At 39.8% G+C, this 16038-nt stretch overlaps 2 protein-coding genes across 7 annotated transcripts; both read right to left on the bottom strand.

Annotated features, from left to right (window-relative positions):
* LOC107645637 (serine/arginine-rich-splicing factor SR34) lies at positions 1002 to 5507 on the bottom strand. 6 transcript variants are annotated; one of them, XR_002348273.1, is made up of 16 exons: positions 5312 to 5507; positions 4983 to 5076; positions 4620 to 4685; positions 4465 to 4539; positions 4237 to 4345; positions 4110 to 4156; positions 3981 to 4038; positions 3739 to 3788; positions 3524 to 3580; positions 3289 to 3416; positions 3098 to 3199; positions 2379 to 2466; positions 2079 to 2289; positions 1811 to 1844; positions 1440 to 1516; positions 1002 to 1294 (listed from the first exon to the last, which is right to left on the bottom strand). XR_002348273.1 is itself a non-coding variant. In XM_016349714.2 (14 exons), exons 2-14 carry the CDS (start codon positions 5067 to 5069, stop codon positions 1291 to 1293), a joined length of 894 nt encoding a protein of 297 aa, XP_016205200.1. In that variant the 5' UTR covers positions 5070 to 5076; positions 5312 to 5507; the 3' UTR covers positions 1002 to 1290. The 6 variants fall into 6 exon arrangements, 2 of the variants coding, with proteins under 2 accessions (XP_016205200.1, XP_020959533.1); XR_002348275.1 differs by lacking the exon at positions 2379 to 2466; XR_001621538.2 differs by having other exon boundaries at positions 1811 to 2289.
* Positions 13040 to 15667, bottom strand: LOC107645638 (NADH dehydrogenase [ubiquinone] iron-sulfur protein 5-B). Its single transcript, XM_016349716.2, has 2 exons — positions 15321 to 15667; positions 13040 to 13419 (listed from the first exon to the last, which is right to left on the bottom strand). The coding sequence occupies exons 1-2, from the start codon at positions 15468 to 15470 to the stop codon at positions 13321 to 13323; spliced, it is 249 nt and encodes an 82-aa protein (XP_016205202.1). The 5' UTR covers positions 15471 to 15667; the 3' UTR covers positions 13040 to 13320.

The raw sequence follows: 16038 nt of genomic DNA on the forward strand, positions 1-16038 counted from the left end.
ATGTAACATATATAACATAATTAATAAAATGATTAATATATATAAATTTTTACTTTAATTTATATTATGTATGTAAATGGTGGTTATATAATTTTTAAAATTTAATTTTATTTGTTGGATTTAATAATTATAGGGGCGGAGCGGGTACCCGCAGGGGCGGGTTAGGGTTTAACATTTTACAACCCGCGGATCGGGTTTGACGGGTTTGATGCGGGTTATTTGTAGGGCGGGGCGGGGTTGGGTAGAGCAAAAACCCGCCCCGTTACCACCCCTACTTGTACAGCCACTTGGGAATTAATCATTTTAGCTCAAGGGGTGCGGTGAGGATGGCGAAACAATTCAAAGAATAAGGATGAGGCTCATGACGCAAAAGCGAATTTAGGCCACAAGTGAGGGAAAGGAGAAGTGAGGTTCGGTCCTTTTTCGATGAAGAAAACAGCACATGATATGACATGAAAATACAACCACGCAAGGGAGGAGCCACCACATAGCTCGTCAAGTTCACATCATGTATGCTTATTGGGACGTTACGACAATCAACTTGTCCCCCACGTCCAACTACCACCTCAAATTCGTCTATGCCTATTCTTTAACTCCACGCCAACCACGTAACCACGTGCTTATCCAAGTAAAAACACCACTACCAAAAACACAAAGGACATAGCACAAGTGATTCCAGGATAACTTCAAAGGCAACACTAACCGCATGATGAAATCATGAATCTCTCGACCAATTTAGCTTAGACAAACTCAGTTAAGCACCATTGTGTACAACAGAACCGAATGCTAACTAATCGGGTGTCCAACGACTTATTTTAAGGATGGACTTCATTTGGAGGTTATGTTGAACCAGGAAAATAATGAAATATCGTAAACGCCTTATCCATTTCGGTGTTTGGTTTTGGTATAGGGGGGAAATCCCACGTTAAACCGGTCCTGAAATAGTAAAGCTTTGGTGCCCTAAAAATAAAGTGGGAACTGAGCAGTAAGTTCACAGAAGATAGAGTGACCAAGCCAAACATTCATGCATGAATAATGTTAAAGTACAATCATAATAGATTCAGGGAATTTGATATTCAACAGTCTATTACTAAAAAAAAACTAGGTCCAATCATCAAATTCTCCAAATAAATGACATGGAAAAACTCTAACGTTTAATTCAAAGGAGTTGAATCAACAACTTTAACCAAGCAGGTGCTCTCGATGAAACTGTCAATTCAAATAGAAAAGCTTCTGTGTCATTCACCTTCACCCACTTCTTCAACTGTAAAGATTGATAACAGTCAAAATTCACCTGCCCAGACAGAGACAAGTTAGATCCTCTTTTTTTTTTTGCAAAAAATTCAAACACTGTTGAGGATGCATCCATCGCCAAACAATCATTTGAAACTAGAAAGTGTAGCTACGGAAGGCAAAATCATTTAAGAGAAATAACAGACCGGGACAAACTCTTGCTCCTGCTCCTGCTTCTACTTGGACTCCTGCTAGCACTGCGTCTTTTTGGGCTTTTATTACGCTGGAATAAAAAAATCAATTACGGAAAGGAAAAACAAGGATCAGTATCCCATACACTATTTAAAACCTAAAATACATTTTCCGCCATATATATGGATCCCCACTACCCCAACACTTTGAAATACTATATTAGAAGTCATAAAATTCCTTCAGAAAAGCAAGACCTCAACTGTCGAAGTCTTCATGCTTGGCTTGACTCAAAAAACCAAGCATACCTACCATACTGTGCTGCGGTAAGACTAAAGGCAGGAAGCAGATCAACGTTTAATCAGGGAGTTTAAGAGAATTTACTCACCACAGGCAATGGAGACCTAGACCTTGATCGTGATCTGCAAAAGTTCCAGAAACAATAGAATTTAAAACCCACAAGTTCCCTTTATCAAATTTGATCCAACAGCCTTGATGCCTCTCCCAAGTCACAGTTGACATATCCAAGAGAGGGTAAAAGAACAAAATTGTAAAATATATAACAGTAGAACAGTGCCAAAAAGGAAGTTTTAGACATTCTAAGCTAATAATAAGATGGAAAACAAATATGAATAAAGCATCACAGAGTACGACACCAGTGGACTAGAGAGAAGAAATCTTCCCTACTGCACCACAAAATCCAGAGAATCCAGATAGGGCGTCCTATTGGCATGGCAAATCTTGAAGTCCATACTTTAATGAAATTTGTCCCTATTGCTCATTGGAGATGATTTCCAAATCCCAATTGCCTTAATACACAAGACATCCAGCTCTAAATAGCAATCCATGATCTCCTTGGTTCCCAATCTAGCACCCATGGACATTTACATGCTAAAAGCATTAGAACAAATGTACTATGAGGGTATCCAAAGTCTCCCATCTAAAAAACATCATACCTCTACAACAAATTGAATTGCACGCAATTGAACCAAATCCCACCAAGTTCCTAATTTCCATTTTCCAGTTTGCCGCAAGTATCCATATCTAATAAAAAAAACAAATGTATTTTCACAAAAACGAAGGAAAGTGAAAGTGAACACCTTGACTAGGAGGCATGTTTAGCCAGGTACCACACGAGCACACCATGAAGGGAAAACTGACAATGGGTGCATGGGAAAAAGGCAATGGTATGTGTGGGAAAATGAACAATTGAAAAGTTAACATTTTCTTGGCACAGGATCCCATGCCTTTTACAAGTAATAAAAGATAGGCATTGAATGGACAAGTTCCGGCCTTTGGTGCTTATCATCAACACAAATAACAGAATGTGAAGACAACTGACTTCAGCGGGACAGTGTAGTTGAAACTAAATTGTTAATCTAGAATTTAAAAACTCCATCTTAAATTACTTATATTTGGTTAATTACCAGAACCTTTATTACTCTACGTTCCCCCCAATTTCATAATAATAATAATGCCTTCTTATCTGACCCAAAAGGATGGATGGAGAGCTTTGGTCCTTGAACATAACTAAAAAGGTCTAAATGGGTTCTCCAGAAACTGAGATGACCAACAACAGTATCAATCAAAAGATACTTTAAAAGCTTTCCATCAAGGCATCAACACATTATGACATTAAGCGACAGAAAGTATACAAAGTAAAGAGATTGCATACCCTGATAAAGAACGAGACCTTGATCTTGAACGAGAACGGGAAGCAGATCTTGGTGGAGATTTAGCTGGTGACCGTGGTGAAGACTTCCCCTTTGGAGATTTGCTGCAGGAAGGACAAAAAGTAATGATTCAAGTATGAATCTAACATATAACAAGGATTCGTGTGGAATCTAAAATACATGCTGGACAGACCTTGGGCTCCGGCCCCGACTGTAGCTACGACTGCGGCTGCGGCTGCGGCTATAGCTTCTTCCTCTAGAATGAGATGGGCCACGACTAGGACTTCTAGAGGAATCCCGCCTTGAATCATATTCCCTCACCTACATAGATAAAAGAGAAAAATGTATAAGGGGAAAAAAATCGAAGCAGAAGGAGAATTCACTGGACAAAAATATAAAGTTTTCTGGATATCAAATTTAGGTCTTACCCGAACATAGCCCCTGGAAAATGCATTCCGAAACTCAGAGTCGTCAAGCTTCTTGATCTGCAGAAACACAAATAATCATTTAAACAAAACAAATATATAAGCTATTTATTGGGGATATGAGGATATCAAAGAGCAAAACTCATGACAATATAACATAAATATGTTCATTTGCATTTAGATAAACCCATATATTTAAGAATTAACAAGTAACTTACAGCATATTTCATGTCATCATAGTTTGTGTAATCCACAATCCCAGTAGTTCCTGCAAACCAACCATAAAACCCCATAAATCTTGAATAGATTTTTGAATGACTGATTAAAATAATGTCAGACTCTTCTTCTACAAGCTAAATGCCACTTTCTATAAGAAAACCAAGGAAAGAGAAATGAAGAACTGGACCCCAAAAGACAAACTCAAAATTAGGAGAAGCATTTTATTTGAATGTATAGGTACCTCTTCCATCATGGAAAACTTGGGAAAAGCAAACATCCCCGGCCTTTCGCATGTGATCCTGCATTCTTAACAATGATTATCTAAGCCCCCCAAATATCTGACAGATATGAAATAAGCACAATAGCTTACTTTAAGATCCTGCCATGAAGCAGAAGAGGGCAATCCAGTGACCAGAACTGCAGGGGATATGAAAGTAAATTTAGAAGCATATCAAATTCTCAAAAACAACTAATACAGGAACCAACAGTCTACACACCACGATATTCCGAGCGCCTAGATACCCCACGTCCACCTCGACCGTTGCTGTGACTACTATATCGATCTCTCGAAGATGAATGACCACGCCCTCCATGTGCAGGCTCCACCTATAAGGATACAATTTTAAATAACATTAACAAGACAATGCAGCTACGCCACTTTTTATAGATGTCATTACATTTGCAATATGATCACTGTAAGTGTGTTGTTGTGAGCAAAAACTAACCCTCAAGCGGTGGCCATCAAAATCATATCCATCACGCCCTCGAATCGCATCCTCAGCATCTTGATAGTCTTCAAACTGCATGAATCATTACTCAATTAGAATAAAGGGGGAAAAAGAAAGGGAATTTGTGTCAAACTACATTACTCCAAGCTCACCTCCACAAATGCATAGCCAGGAGGCCTTGGCGGAACCTTGAGATCAATGTGAGTTATATGTCCATACTGAAAAGTGAATTTTATAAGTAAACAAAGGAGAAAGAAGTAAAATACTTAACCGAGACATGCACAAAACATTAACTGCGCTTGAATAAGAGGGAAACTACACTACTTGGATATGGAATTAGCAATTTATTGACATCAAGAATACATCCAAGATCCTATTCCTACCTACAGTAAACTTCTTCATATCAGAAATCCCCAAATACTTCCACAAGAACCTATTCTAATTCAGCGACGGGCATTTGCCTCCCCTAACTTACCAGTTACCAGAATTCCAGAAGAATGAAAATAGCAAAGTACCTTTGAAAACAAATCTTCTACTTCTCTTTCACGAATATCACCAGGGAGGTTCCCAACGTAGACTGTTCTGCTCCCACGCCTACTCATTTTCAATCTGCGGCAATAAAATAATCGAAAAATAAGGAACAACAATAAAACTGAAAGGTGAATAGAAGACCTAAAATTAAGCTAATTCAGCCAGCAATTTCAATTCTCAGCAGAATAAAAACAGAACATCGAAAGGGAGAGAATAAAGAGGAAATAAAATTGTACAATTGAATTGGAGAGAGGGTATAGAGACTGTTGGGGGCGGAGAAGGGTTGAAATGGGCGAAAGGGATTTTATTTTACCTCTGATGATGAGACGGAATTAGGGATCGGTAGGTTTGCAGTGGATGGCCTCCAGGTTAGGGTTTTTCAATTTTGAGAGGAGAGGGAGAAGCGGATGGGTGCGCGCCCGCTATGCGTTGTGGTGATAGTAAAGTGTGGTTTCGGTACGGAGGCAAAGTAAAAAAAAGAAAAAATATATCTACGATGACGCCTTCAACTATCAGATATTTATGCCCAGCCCCCCGCACGCCCACGGCTTTCTGCACGTCACACTATTTTGTATTTTCACATTCCACTTTCCGCTACCATTTTTTTAGTGTTTTTAGCGTTATTATTATTCGAATGAGTAACTGCCCCTAGAAACTCTCTAACCACTTCATAGTGCCATATCTTAACCTCCCTAAGATATGGGAACGGTTATCCACCTAAAAAGGTGGCACTACTTCAGCGGTGGTTATTGGTTCACCACTATAAATACCCTGACATCCCTCAGGTATCACTAAGTCCCAATACATTCTCAACTTGCTCACACTCTTGCTAACTTAAGCATTGGAGTGTCTTTGCAGGTACCACCCCCCATTCTTCCACACACACAAGTCGGACGGAGGAACACCGGGTTTCAGGATCGCTCGATAGTCACCTCCCTCGCGCGTTTGGGCCAACCAACGTCATCCGGCCCACGAATCTCTGGTTACCCACCGTAACATTGGCGCCGTTGCCGGGGAACCGAGAGATCAACCAGTGATGGCGGATAGATCCCCTGAAGAGGGTCATGTGGAGACAGATTCTGAACAAGAGAATCTGAACACTGGAAACAATGAAGCAGATCAGAACCTCCACCAGGAAGCTAATGATCAAAATAAGGAAGGCACCTCCGGAATCAAAAATCCGAAGGTGAACTCCTCGGAGGGGCGCGAGTCAGAAAAAGAAGGACCCCCTCTCGCTAGTGAGCTTATGGGACTAATCCATAGCCGATTGACGCCCTAGTGGACTCTAGCTCGGGGTATCAATACCTGTCATTCATGGACGCTTACTCAGGATATAACCAAATCCCGACCTCTCACAAGTCTTTGACACCCTAAGGTCGCACGGGATGAGACTAAATCCTGCAAAGTGCGCCTTCGCAGTGGAGGCAGGAAAATTTCTAGGATTCATGCTAACACAAAGAGGGATCGAAGCCAATCCCGACAAGTGTAGAGCTATCCTAGAAATGAAAAGCCCGACTTGTTTGAGAGAGGTCCAACAGCTGAATGGCCGACTAGCAGCTCTCTCCAGATTTCTGGCAGGATCAGCATTAAGATCCCTTCCACTATTCTCCCTACTAAAAAAGGGGCACCAGTTTGAGTGGACCCCCGAATGCGAGGAGGCGTTCCAGGAGTTCAAAAAGTACGAAAGAAAGGGAGAGGGAAGCGAAGAAGAAGGAAGAGCTCGGCCTTGATAGGCCAAGAAAATATCACTCTTATACTCCATTGAAAGTTCCTGTAGTGGATGTATACAGAGAAATTTGCAATACTGAAAGGCTGCCTCCCCCCAGACCCATCGAGAATAAAAAAGGGGGGAGCCGCAGTGATTACTGCGAGTACCATAAGATATATGGACACTCCACAAACGACTGTTACGACCTTAAAAATGTGATAGAAAAGCTAGCCAGAGAAGGTCGGCTTGACAGATATCTCATAGAAAGGTCGGACGGTCATGGAAAAAGAAAACGAGAAGATACGGATAGAAGAGACCCACCACCACAAACTCCGGAGAGACATATCCATATGATCTCAGGAGGATTTGCGGGAGGGGGACTCACAAAATCCTCTCGAAAAAGACATCTCAAGAGAGTCTACTAGGTCGAAGAGGGGTCCTCCGATCTTCCGACCATTTCATTCACAAAGGAAGACGGGCGAGGAGTAATCCCTGGGCACGATGACCCAGTGGTAATTACCATAATCCTGGCAAATGCCCATCTACACAGAACCCTAGTAGACCAAGGAAGTTCAGCAGACATCCTCTTTAAGCCCGCTTTCGACAAACTAGGTTTAGATGAGAAAGAGTTAAGAGCCTACCCCGACACATTGTACGGATTAGGTGACACGCCGATAAAGCCACTAGGATTTTTACCCCTCCACACCACCTTTGGAAAGGGGGAAAAATCAAAGACTCTGAGTATAGACTTCATAGTCATCGACGTGGGGTCGGCTTATAATGCTTTAATCGGTAGAGCTACCCTTAATCGACTCGGAGCGGTGGTATCGACGCCCCACCTCTGCATGAAGTTCCCGACCTCGTCGGGGATAGCAACGGTGAGGGGAGATCAGAAGTTGGCAAGGAAGTGCTACAATGAAAGCCTAAACCTGAGAGGAAAAGGCAAAGAAGTCCACACAATAGAACTCGGGGGAGCAAGGGTTAAAGAAGAGCTGCGACCACAGCCCGGGGGAAAAACTGAGGAGATTCAGGTCGGTGAAGAGGAAGGAAAAAACACTCACATAGGAGCCAACCTAGGGGAAACCCTAAGACAAGGGTTGACTAAGCTCCTAAGAGATAACTCCGATCTCTTCGCCTGGAAGCAAAGAAGTCGGAGGTTCCTCTACAAAAATATAATCACAAGGTATGGGATACCTTATTCCATCACCACAGACAACGGGACCCAGTTCACCGACTCCACCTTTAGAAGCCTGGTAGCCAGTATGAAAATTAAACACCAATTCACCTCGGTGGAACACCCACAAGCCAATGGGCAAGCCGAAGCAGCCAACAAAGTCATTCTGGCAGGGCTGAAGAAAAGGTTACAAGAGGCGAAAGGAGCTTGGGTTGAAGAGCTCCAACAAGTACTATGGGCTTACAGAACAACCCCCCAATCCGCCACTGGAGAAACACCCTTCCGACTAGTCTATGGCGTAGAAGCCATGATCCCAATAGAGGTCAATGAGCAAAGCCCAAGAGTGATTTTCCACGACGAGATCAGGAATATACAGGGGCACAAAGAAGAGCTCGACTTGCTCCCTGAAGTCCGAGAAGAAGCTCAGATAAGAGAAGCAGCATTGAAACAAAGGATGACTACAAGGTACAACAAAAAAGTCATTCGAAGGAGTTTCACCCCAGATGACTTAGTCTTAATCAGAAACGACATTGGAGTCAACAAATCTGGGGAGGGAAAGCTCGCTGCTAATTGGAAAGGACCATACAAAGTCAAGGAGGTCTTAGGAAAAGGCTATTATAAGGTGACCGACTTAGGTGGCACCGAGTTACCAAGGTCATGGCATGCTTGTAACATGAAAAGGTACTACAGTTAAAAGCGAACTCTACTCCCTGATGTACTCTTTTCCCAGCTTCATGATTTTTTCCCAGAATCAAAGGGTTTTTTCTGAAGAAGGGTTTTTAACGAGGCATCATAGTAGGGACTAAGGGAAATAAATTATCAAAAGCCCTTAGTAGCAACAAGGTACCTCCTCGATTAATAAAGATCTCTTTCATTTTAAATATCTCTTTCAAATTCCCTTTTTATTTTCTTTCTACGAAACGCGCCGATTTAAGCTCGACAAAACGTGAAAATCCCATGAACCGACCTAGATGGTCGTCAGGATAAAACGACGAGGTACAAGTCGGTGTAAAGAGGCTATAGAAGTCGGTCATGATAAACTCGGAAGCAGTCCGACTCATAAGTCGGAAAACGCAGCCGAGTAAAGATAAAATGAATCGCAAAAGTAGCCTAAGTCACGAAAAACTCAATAAAACAAAATTGAGTACTAAGAATAACAAAAAGAGATAAGGAAAAACTAAGAAAAAATAGTAAGGCTGCCTTGAAATTCAGAAAAGCAGGCAAGCCTCAAAGAAAAGTTTTTCTAGAAAGGATCAAAGAGTCAAGAGAACCACGAACAGAAAAAAGCATGCACACATAAGGTAACTCAAAACCCTTATCCAAAAAGGGCATTTATTTAACGCTAAATTAAACCCCTATTAAAAAAGGGGCATTACTGTTTTGTTTACGGCCTTAAAAGGCCAAAAAATTGTTCAAAACACCAACAAATAAATATAAAGAGTTTAAAAAAAGAGGGGCCCACAGGCCGGGCCCCGATAGCCAAAAATCACTTTTTTAGAAGATCACCACCAGCAGAGTCAGGGGGAACGCCAGGAGCAGGAGTCGAAGAAGAAGTCGGAGGAACGGTAGAAGAACTCGGAGCGTCCTTAGAGTGAGGAGGGGACTCTATGATCCTTTGCCCCCGAGTCTTTAAATCAGACTCAGACTCCACTATGGGGACAGGAGGATCCACGATGGCACCATCAATAACAATCTTATCAGGGTCCAAAGGAGAAAGGTCCAAGTCAGGAGCAATAACTCCGACCTGTTCCTTGAAAATCCTCCAGGCCTCATCAGCACCATCCGCAATAGAGTCCTCCAACTCGGTATAGGCCTTCCGAGCGTTCAGCAAGTCATTTTTTACAGACACAAGATCAGCAAACAAACTGTTGTAGCTGGCTTGCGCTGCTTTCCTCAAATCCATCTCCATGTTGCATTGGGCTTGCAACTTCTTCCCCTTCTCTCTGAGGTTGTCCCTCTCCTTCGTCAGTTTGGCGACTTTCCCCTCCAACTCCTTCTCATGCTCCTGATATATACGAAGCCTACCCTCCAGCTCCTCGACCCTCGAGGTCGTCCCTAAAGAGCTGATGGGAGTCTTCTCAAATATATCCAAGAGTTTGCCACAAACCCCCGCCGTCTTGAGACTCTCCTCAACCACAGTAGTGAGGTAGTGCCGAACAGAAACATCATCCATACTCATACGAGCATGAGGATAGATGTTCTTTCGGACGAACGCAAGAGCGTCCGCCTCACCAGAAGCGCCAGACTCTAAGGTCTTGCGCTTCTTTGGCTCTGGTTCGGGAGTAAGTCGGACGGGAGGGGGTGGCAGAGAAGAAGCAGAGGAAGAAATTACAATAGGTTGAGAAGGAGTCCCAACGTTCCGAGGAGGAGGAGGGGGAGAGACAACCGTCCTAACACCTCCAGACCTGGCTCGAGACTTTGCCTTGGCTTCCTGAACCCTCTGGTAAGATCCTTGAGCGTTTTTCTTTGCCATCTCTACAAAAACAAATTAGTAGCTAAAATCAGACAAAGTCGGTAAAAGAAATTGCAAGTCGGAAATAAGCGAGAAACGCAAAAAGCTACCTAATTGTGACTGGACAAAGGTCGGCGACCCCTGGAGAAATTTTTTAGTATCCAAGTATGGGGCCCTCCCCCACGCTTCTCGGAGGAACCCCACAATGGCTGCTTCTACCTCATTTAAGTCATCCAGACCATATTTCTCGCAAGGGGAGGCCTCCAGCCAATATAAAGGAAATCGAGGAGAAGAATGATCATCCAGGAAAAAGGGATGGTGACCCTCTACAGCTTGCACTTTGAAAAAGTAGTTCTTGAAGTCATGAAAGGACTCGTCAAAAAGGGTAAAAAGTCTCCGACCTTGTATGGCTCGGAACGACACCCACTGTTGTTTATTGTTTAGCCCACTGAAGGGTTTTGTCATATGAAAAAGATGGAAAAAAAATCTTTAAAGAAGTCGGGAACTCTAAAGCCTGGCTGATAAATTGATAAATTTTCAAAAAACCCCAAGAGTTGGGGTGAAGCTGGGTGGGAGCGACTCGACAGTGATGCAAAACAGATATCTCAAAATTTGAAAAAGGAAGAAAAACACCCAAACGGGTGATCATGCATTCATACATAAAGAAAAAATGAGGGGCCGCCTCATCGACTCTTCCAAAACAAACCCGGTCTTCAGGACCCGGGACTACCAATTCATATTTTGGTTCGTCATCCTCAGAAGTACAAATTCTGTGATGAGTGCGAAGGTTGGTAATGAACTCAGAATCGACTGAGGGCTCCTCCCCTAGGACCGTGACATCAACCCAGTGAGAGAGAGCATCTACAGAAGCCATTTCTTTTTATAAAAAAAGGGGGGTAACAAAACCTACAAGGGGAAAAGAAAAATCACCAACACGGTCTCTAAAGGGAGGAGGATGCGAAACTAAAGTCTATAAATCAAATTTATCTACTAAGGCATATTAAAGAACTAACCTTTATCCGGAAATAAGGGTTGGAAGTTTCACACGCACACGCCTCATCACTCATGACGGCTGCCTCTTCTTTCCAAATTAATTACCTCTAACAAAAGAAATTGCATCTTTTAAATCTTTATTTGAGGGAATAAGATATAATTTTTTATTTTTGAATATTTTTTTATATTTTTTAAATTTATTTATAAAATTAATAATGGATAAAATATTAAATTGGTTTCCTACGTTTGGACGTAATTCTATTTTGGTCCTTAAGGTTTAAATGTCCTATTTGAATCCAAAAAAGTTTTATTTAGTTTTAATGTAGTCTCACCGTGAGGTTAAAGTTAAATAATTAACGGAATGTCCTACATGACAGCAGTACAAGAATAAGGTTGATAATCGGAAGTACAAGTACAAGCTCCAGAGGCGGTCGATAATCTGATTGACCTTGTTCTTATAATGCTAATTATTTAACTTTGACATCACAATAAGACTACATTAAAGCTAAATAAAACTTTCTTTTAGATTCAAATATGATTTTTTAAACCTTAAGGACTAAAATAGGATTACCCTCAAACGTAGGAGACCAATTTAATATTTTTTTTACCCAATAATAAAATATTTTTAACATAATAAAAAAACAAAAAATATTTTTATATTTGTTTTGTCGATTTTTTAGCAAATCGATGGTGGTTCGATTCTAATAGTATAGGAGCGAAATCTACCCCTCTTTTGCGTACCAGTTTTCTAGAAGTGCATCAAAGACCCTCGAATTAGACAGAATTAGAGAAAATGACTGAAGAAACAACAAGTAAATAAAAGGTTTTGAAAATAAGAATGACTGAAATCGAAATGGTTTGCATTGAATTTAAATAAAGCAATAACAATGCGAGAATGTAAATTTGAACAAGGAAATTAACTGTTGTTTGAAAGATAAATTTGCAAGTAAAGTAAAGTTTGCAGAAAATATAAATGAAAAATGAAAACAAGTGGAAGGAACCCTACAGAAATTTGACTCGAAGCAGACTCAGAAAGTCACTAAGAGTGAGATGTGAGTGTGCGTGACTAATTTTTGAAACGAAGTTCCAACCTCGGTATCTTCAAAATTACAGAATAATCTTCGATTTCCAAAAATCTTCGATCTTCTTTACTCGAGTAACTCCTCGATTTGCTGAACTAATCAAACTCTTACTTAATGTCCCTAAAATACGTCTCCTTCAACACCAACTTCTCTTCCAAAAACTTACTTAATAATTTGAACTTCTCCTTCGAATTCAATAATTTTTTACCAACAGTATTATTTGTATCCAATTATAATTGTTAGATAAAAAATATTTTTACTTACGATATCCAAAACATAAAATTTTTGTTTTTCTAAAAAATCTTTTTAAGAGATCAGTAAAAAAATTTCTTTTTGTAAAAACTCACCTAAATAAACCCTTAATATGAAGTTAAAATAATTTAAATTTTGATATAAATAATCTTGATAAGTTTTAGAATAATTTACATCTTTTTAAATAGTTGATTATTTAAGAAGCATTAGTTAGTTTGTTATTTCAATCATGTTGGTGGCATCCAACTTAATCAAAATACTGTTGTTGGTGATGTTTCTCTTCTCTCTGTTTTTCTTTTTGGTAGAGCCCAGGCAACAAGAAAAAGAAAATGTAAGACTTCATGTAACTGTCTCACTCAACACTTAAAAAGAGCTCAATATCTCGATAAAAGAATTTGATCTTTTAATCCGTTGATTTTCTCCGTTAATGGGATTATAATCCATTTAAGCATTTTGTCCGCAGCTCAAAAGATGCACGCTCATAATTTAATTTGCAGTCCGAAGTCGACCTTTCAATTATTCCACACAAAAACGATGCCCACAATGTTGAAGGGATAAAAAGGAGCGCACACTGAACTTGCAGGAACACCGATCCAAGAAAAAATTACACTGTTTTATCATAATATTTATTCAAAAGCTTAAATTGATAACTGATTGAGTGCTAATGATGTCCTTTAACAGCCTCATCTTCCTTATCTTTCCTAGCAGCAGCTCTTATTTTGCGCTGTTCTTCCTTGTAAATCCTGTTTCTTCGTCGAAACTGCAGGAAACAATAAAAACCAAAATAAGTGATCACACATGTCATAACTCATCACACAAATTTACTTCAGAGTGGCACTGAAAACAAGCCTTGTATCCAACCCAATACACTTATGTTACATTATTTTCACGAATTTAAATCCTCTAAATTTTGAATTTTTACTTTAGAGGGTAAAGTGTGATCTCTCACCCTTGAACAGTTTCTCTCTCATATTTTTTTTTGGTCTCACCTATGAAATAAATGGTGAGAGATCACACTTTACCAACGTAAAATTCAAATTTAGAGGATCCAAATCCGATTTTCACAATGCTGAGGCAAAGTAAATTCACAGCTTTTTCATTTTGTTAAGACTTGGCATTCTCAATTGATATTAATACCTCAACCAAAATGCCAGAAATACATTTTCCACCAAAGTAAGCTTCAAGAGAAAATATTTTAAGGATAAGGTTATAATTACAGTACTGTTATATGCTTAAAATTAGATACTCGATCCTTATTATCATTATTATTTTTTAAAATCCCAAATGAGCTAACAATTTTCAATTTCCACCCATATTTTGGTTCTTCCCAAAAGCACACCTCTTCTGTTCACCACTCCCGATGTATGGGATATTTTATTTTTAAAAAATGAAAGAAGCACTCAAAAGACTAACACTAAAAGTATACATCTAGTTCAAGAGCTACGTTTGAAGCAATTTAACTAGAGACGGAAAACAAGGAATTGACGATAATGGAGCCATGGTACCTGATTATAAGTTTAAAACATTCACAATGATAAGCATGAATGGATTGCTTTAAACAGTTCATGAATGCAAGAGAAGAACAACTTCAAACATCACTCAACGCAATGTCTATATACTATTTCTGTCATTCATAAACCAAGTATATTTGTTTTATGTCAGCAATACTCATCATATGTACCATATGTGAAATTTTCACAAGCTTGGGATTCACGAGGCATACTAGAATGAAAATAAGTCCGATAATCCTTAAGCATCTAATCAAATAGCTAAACAGCACTGTATGATAAATTCAATTAACACAACAAATCTCTGAAATCATCCTATAATCATCAGCATTATACATCCTAGAGTAGTGTGTTGAAGTAAAACTATAAGAGAACTAAATATGATCCTTTAATAATTTTAAGCCATTCAGTTTAGCCTAATAGCTAGCAGAGGATAAGCCATTATCCATTGTTAATGGAATATAAGCAACTTGATATAAGCCATTATCCATTGTTAATGGAGTATAAGCAACTTGATATATATTATGTAAAAGAACTTTACTCTAAAATAAACCTACAGCAAACCCAAGGAAATCCACTGTCCCTGGCCAAATCAAGAATAAAATGGAAGGCAACAAAATGAAGCACGAAAGAAATCAGAGAAGCCGAAGAGATCAGCACAACTCTGCTGTGTCGATATCAACTCAAAGACTGATATGGAATGTATGATTGCTAAAGGGAAAAGACATAATTACAGTTATACCAATATCCCAATACAACATAAATGTGGAAACAGGGCAAAAACACAGGATTTGAAGTGCAATATAGAAATATCATAGTATCGCTTTATTCACCATGTCTAAATGGATTGGAAACTCATGACCATGAGAATTGATAACATTACGAAGAGTAGCATAATTTATCGGGCATGCTCTGATTTTGTGCCCCATAGTACCTGCCTTGGGCGATTTATGAAACCGCTACTTAACAAAATGACCAAAACATGAAGATAACAGATAATATAAAGGCTTAAAGATCTGAAAGCGCAGCACGAATGAAAGTGGAATTGAATAGAGTAATTGGGAATTAGGGTTTTGGAGAATGAAAGAGGAAGGAAGGAAGCAATGAAGAACGAAACAGAAGAACAATAATAATAATAAGAAAGAAAGAAGACCTCTTTGGAGTGATGGAGGCACTCGAGGTAGTCCTCGCGGAGGAGCTCGCAGTCCTTGGGCTCACGGCAGCGAGACATGCATTCGCTGAAGTCAATCCAGAAATCATAGCAACGACCTTTGTTCCCATTGATTCCCCACCCTGACGCCATCCTCACTCAGATCTCTCCTTCACTCTCCTCCTCTGCTTTGCTTTCTTTCTTCTCGCTACTCAACAATGCCTCTGATCTCCTTCACTCTCCTGCTTCAAACCACCATCACCATTACCTCACCCTAAATTACCAAAATGCCACAACCGTTTTCCCCTTCTTCAGTTCTTCTCCCTTTTATCCTCGCCTTATTTATTTATTTATTTATGGGTTAACGAACAAAAATACTCCCAAATTACTTAAATGCTTACAAAAATATACTTAAATTTTATTATCAACAAAAATATTTTTAAATAATTTTAAAATACAATAAAAATATTCATCAATAAATATATATTTTTAAAATATATTTGAACCGCTGAACCGATCGGAAACCAGTCGGTCGAACCGAACCGTGACCCGGCCAATTTTTTAAATTTTGTCAAAAACGTTGCGTTTTGATCCAGAAACCAACCCTAGCCTTCAGTCTTCGGTCTCCTCACTCTTCAGTTCACTCCCCTGCAGCCCTCCACTCTCGAGCCTCCACCCTGCAGCCCTCCACTCTCGCCTCTCGCACTCAGTGGCCACGTAT

Source organism: Arachis ipaensis, chromosome B06, assembly GCF_000816755.2.
Source record: "Arachis ipaensis cultivar K30076 chromosome B06, Araip1.1, whole genome shotgun sequence".
NCBI lineage: Eukaryota > Viridiplantae > Streptophyta > Magnoliopsida > Fabales > Fabaceae > Arachis > Arachis ipaensis.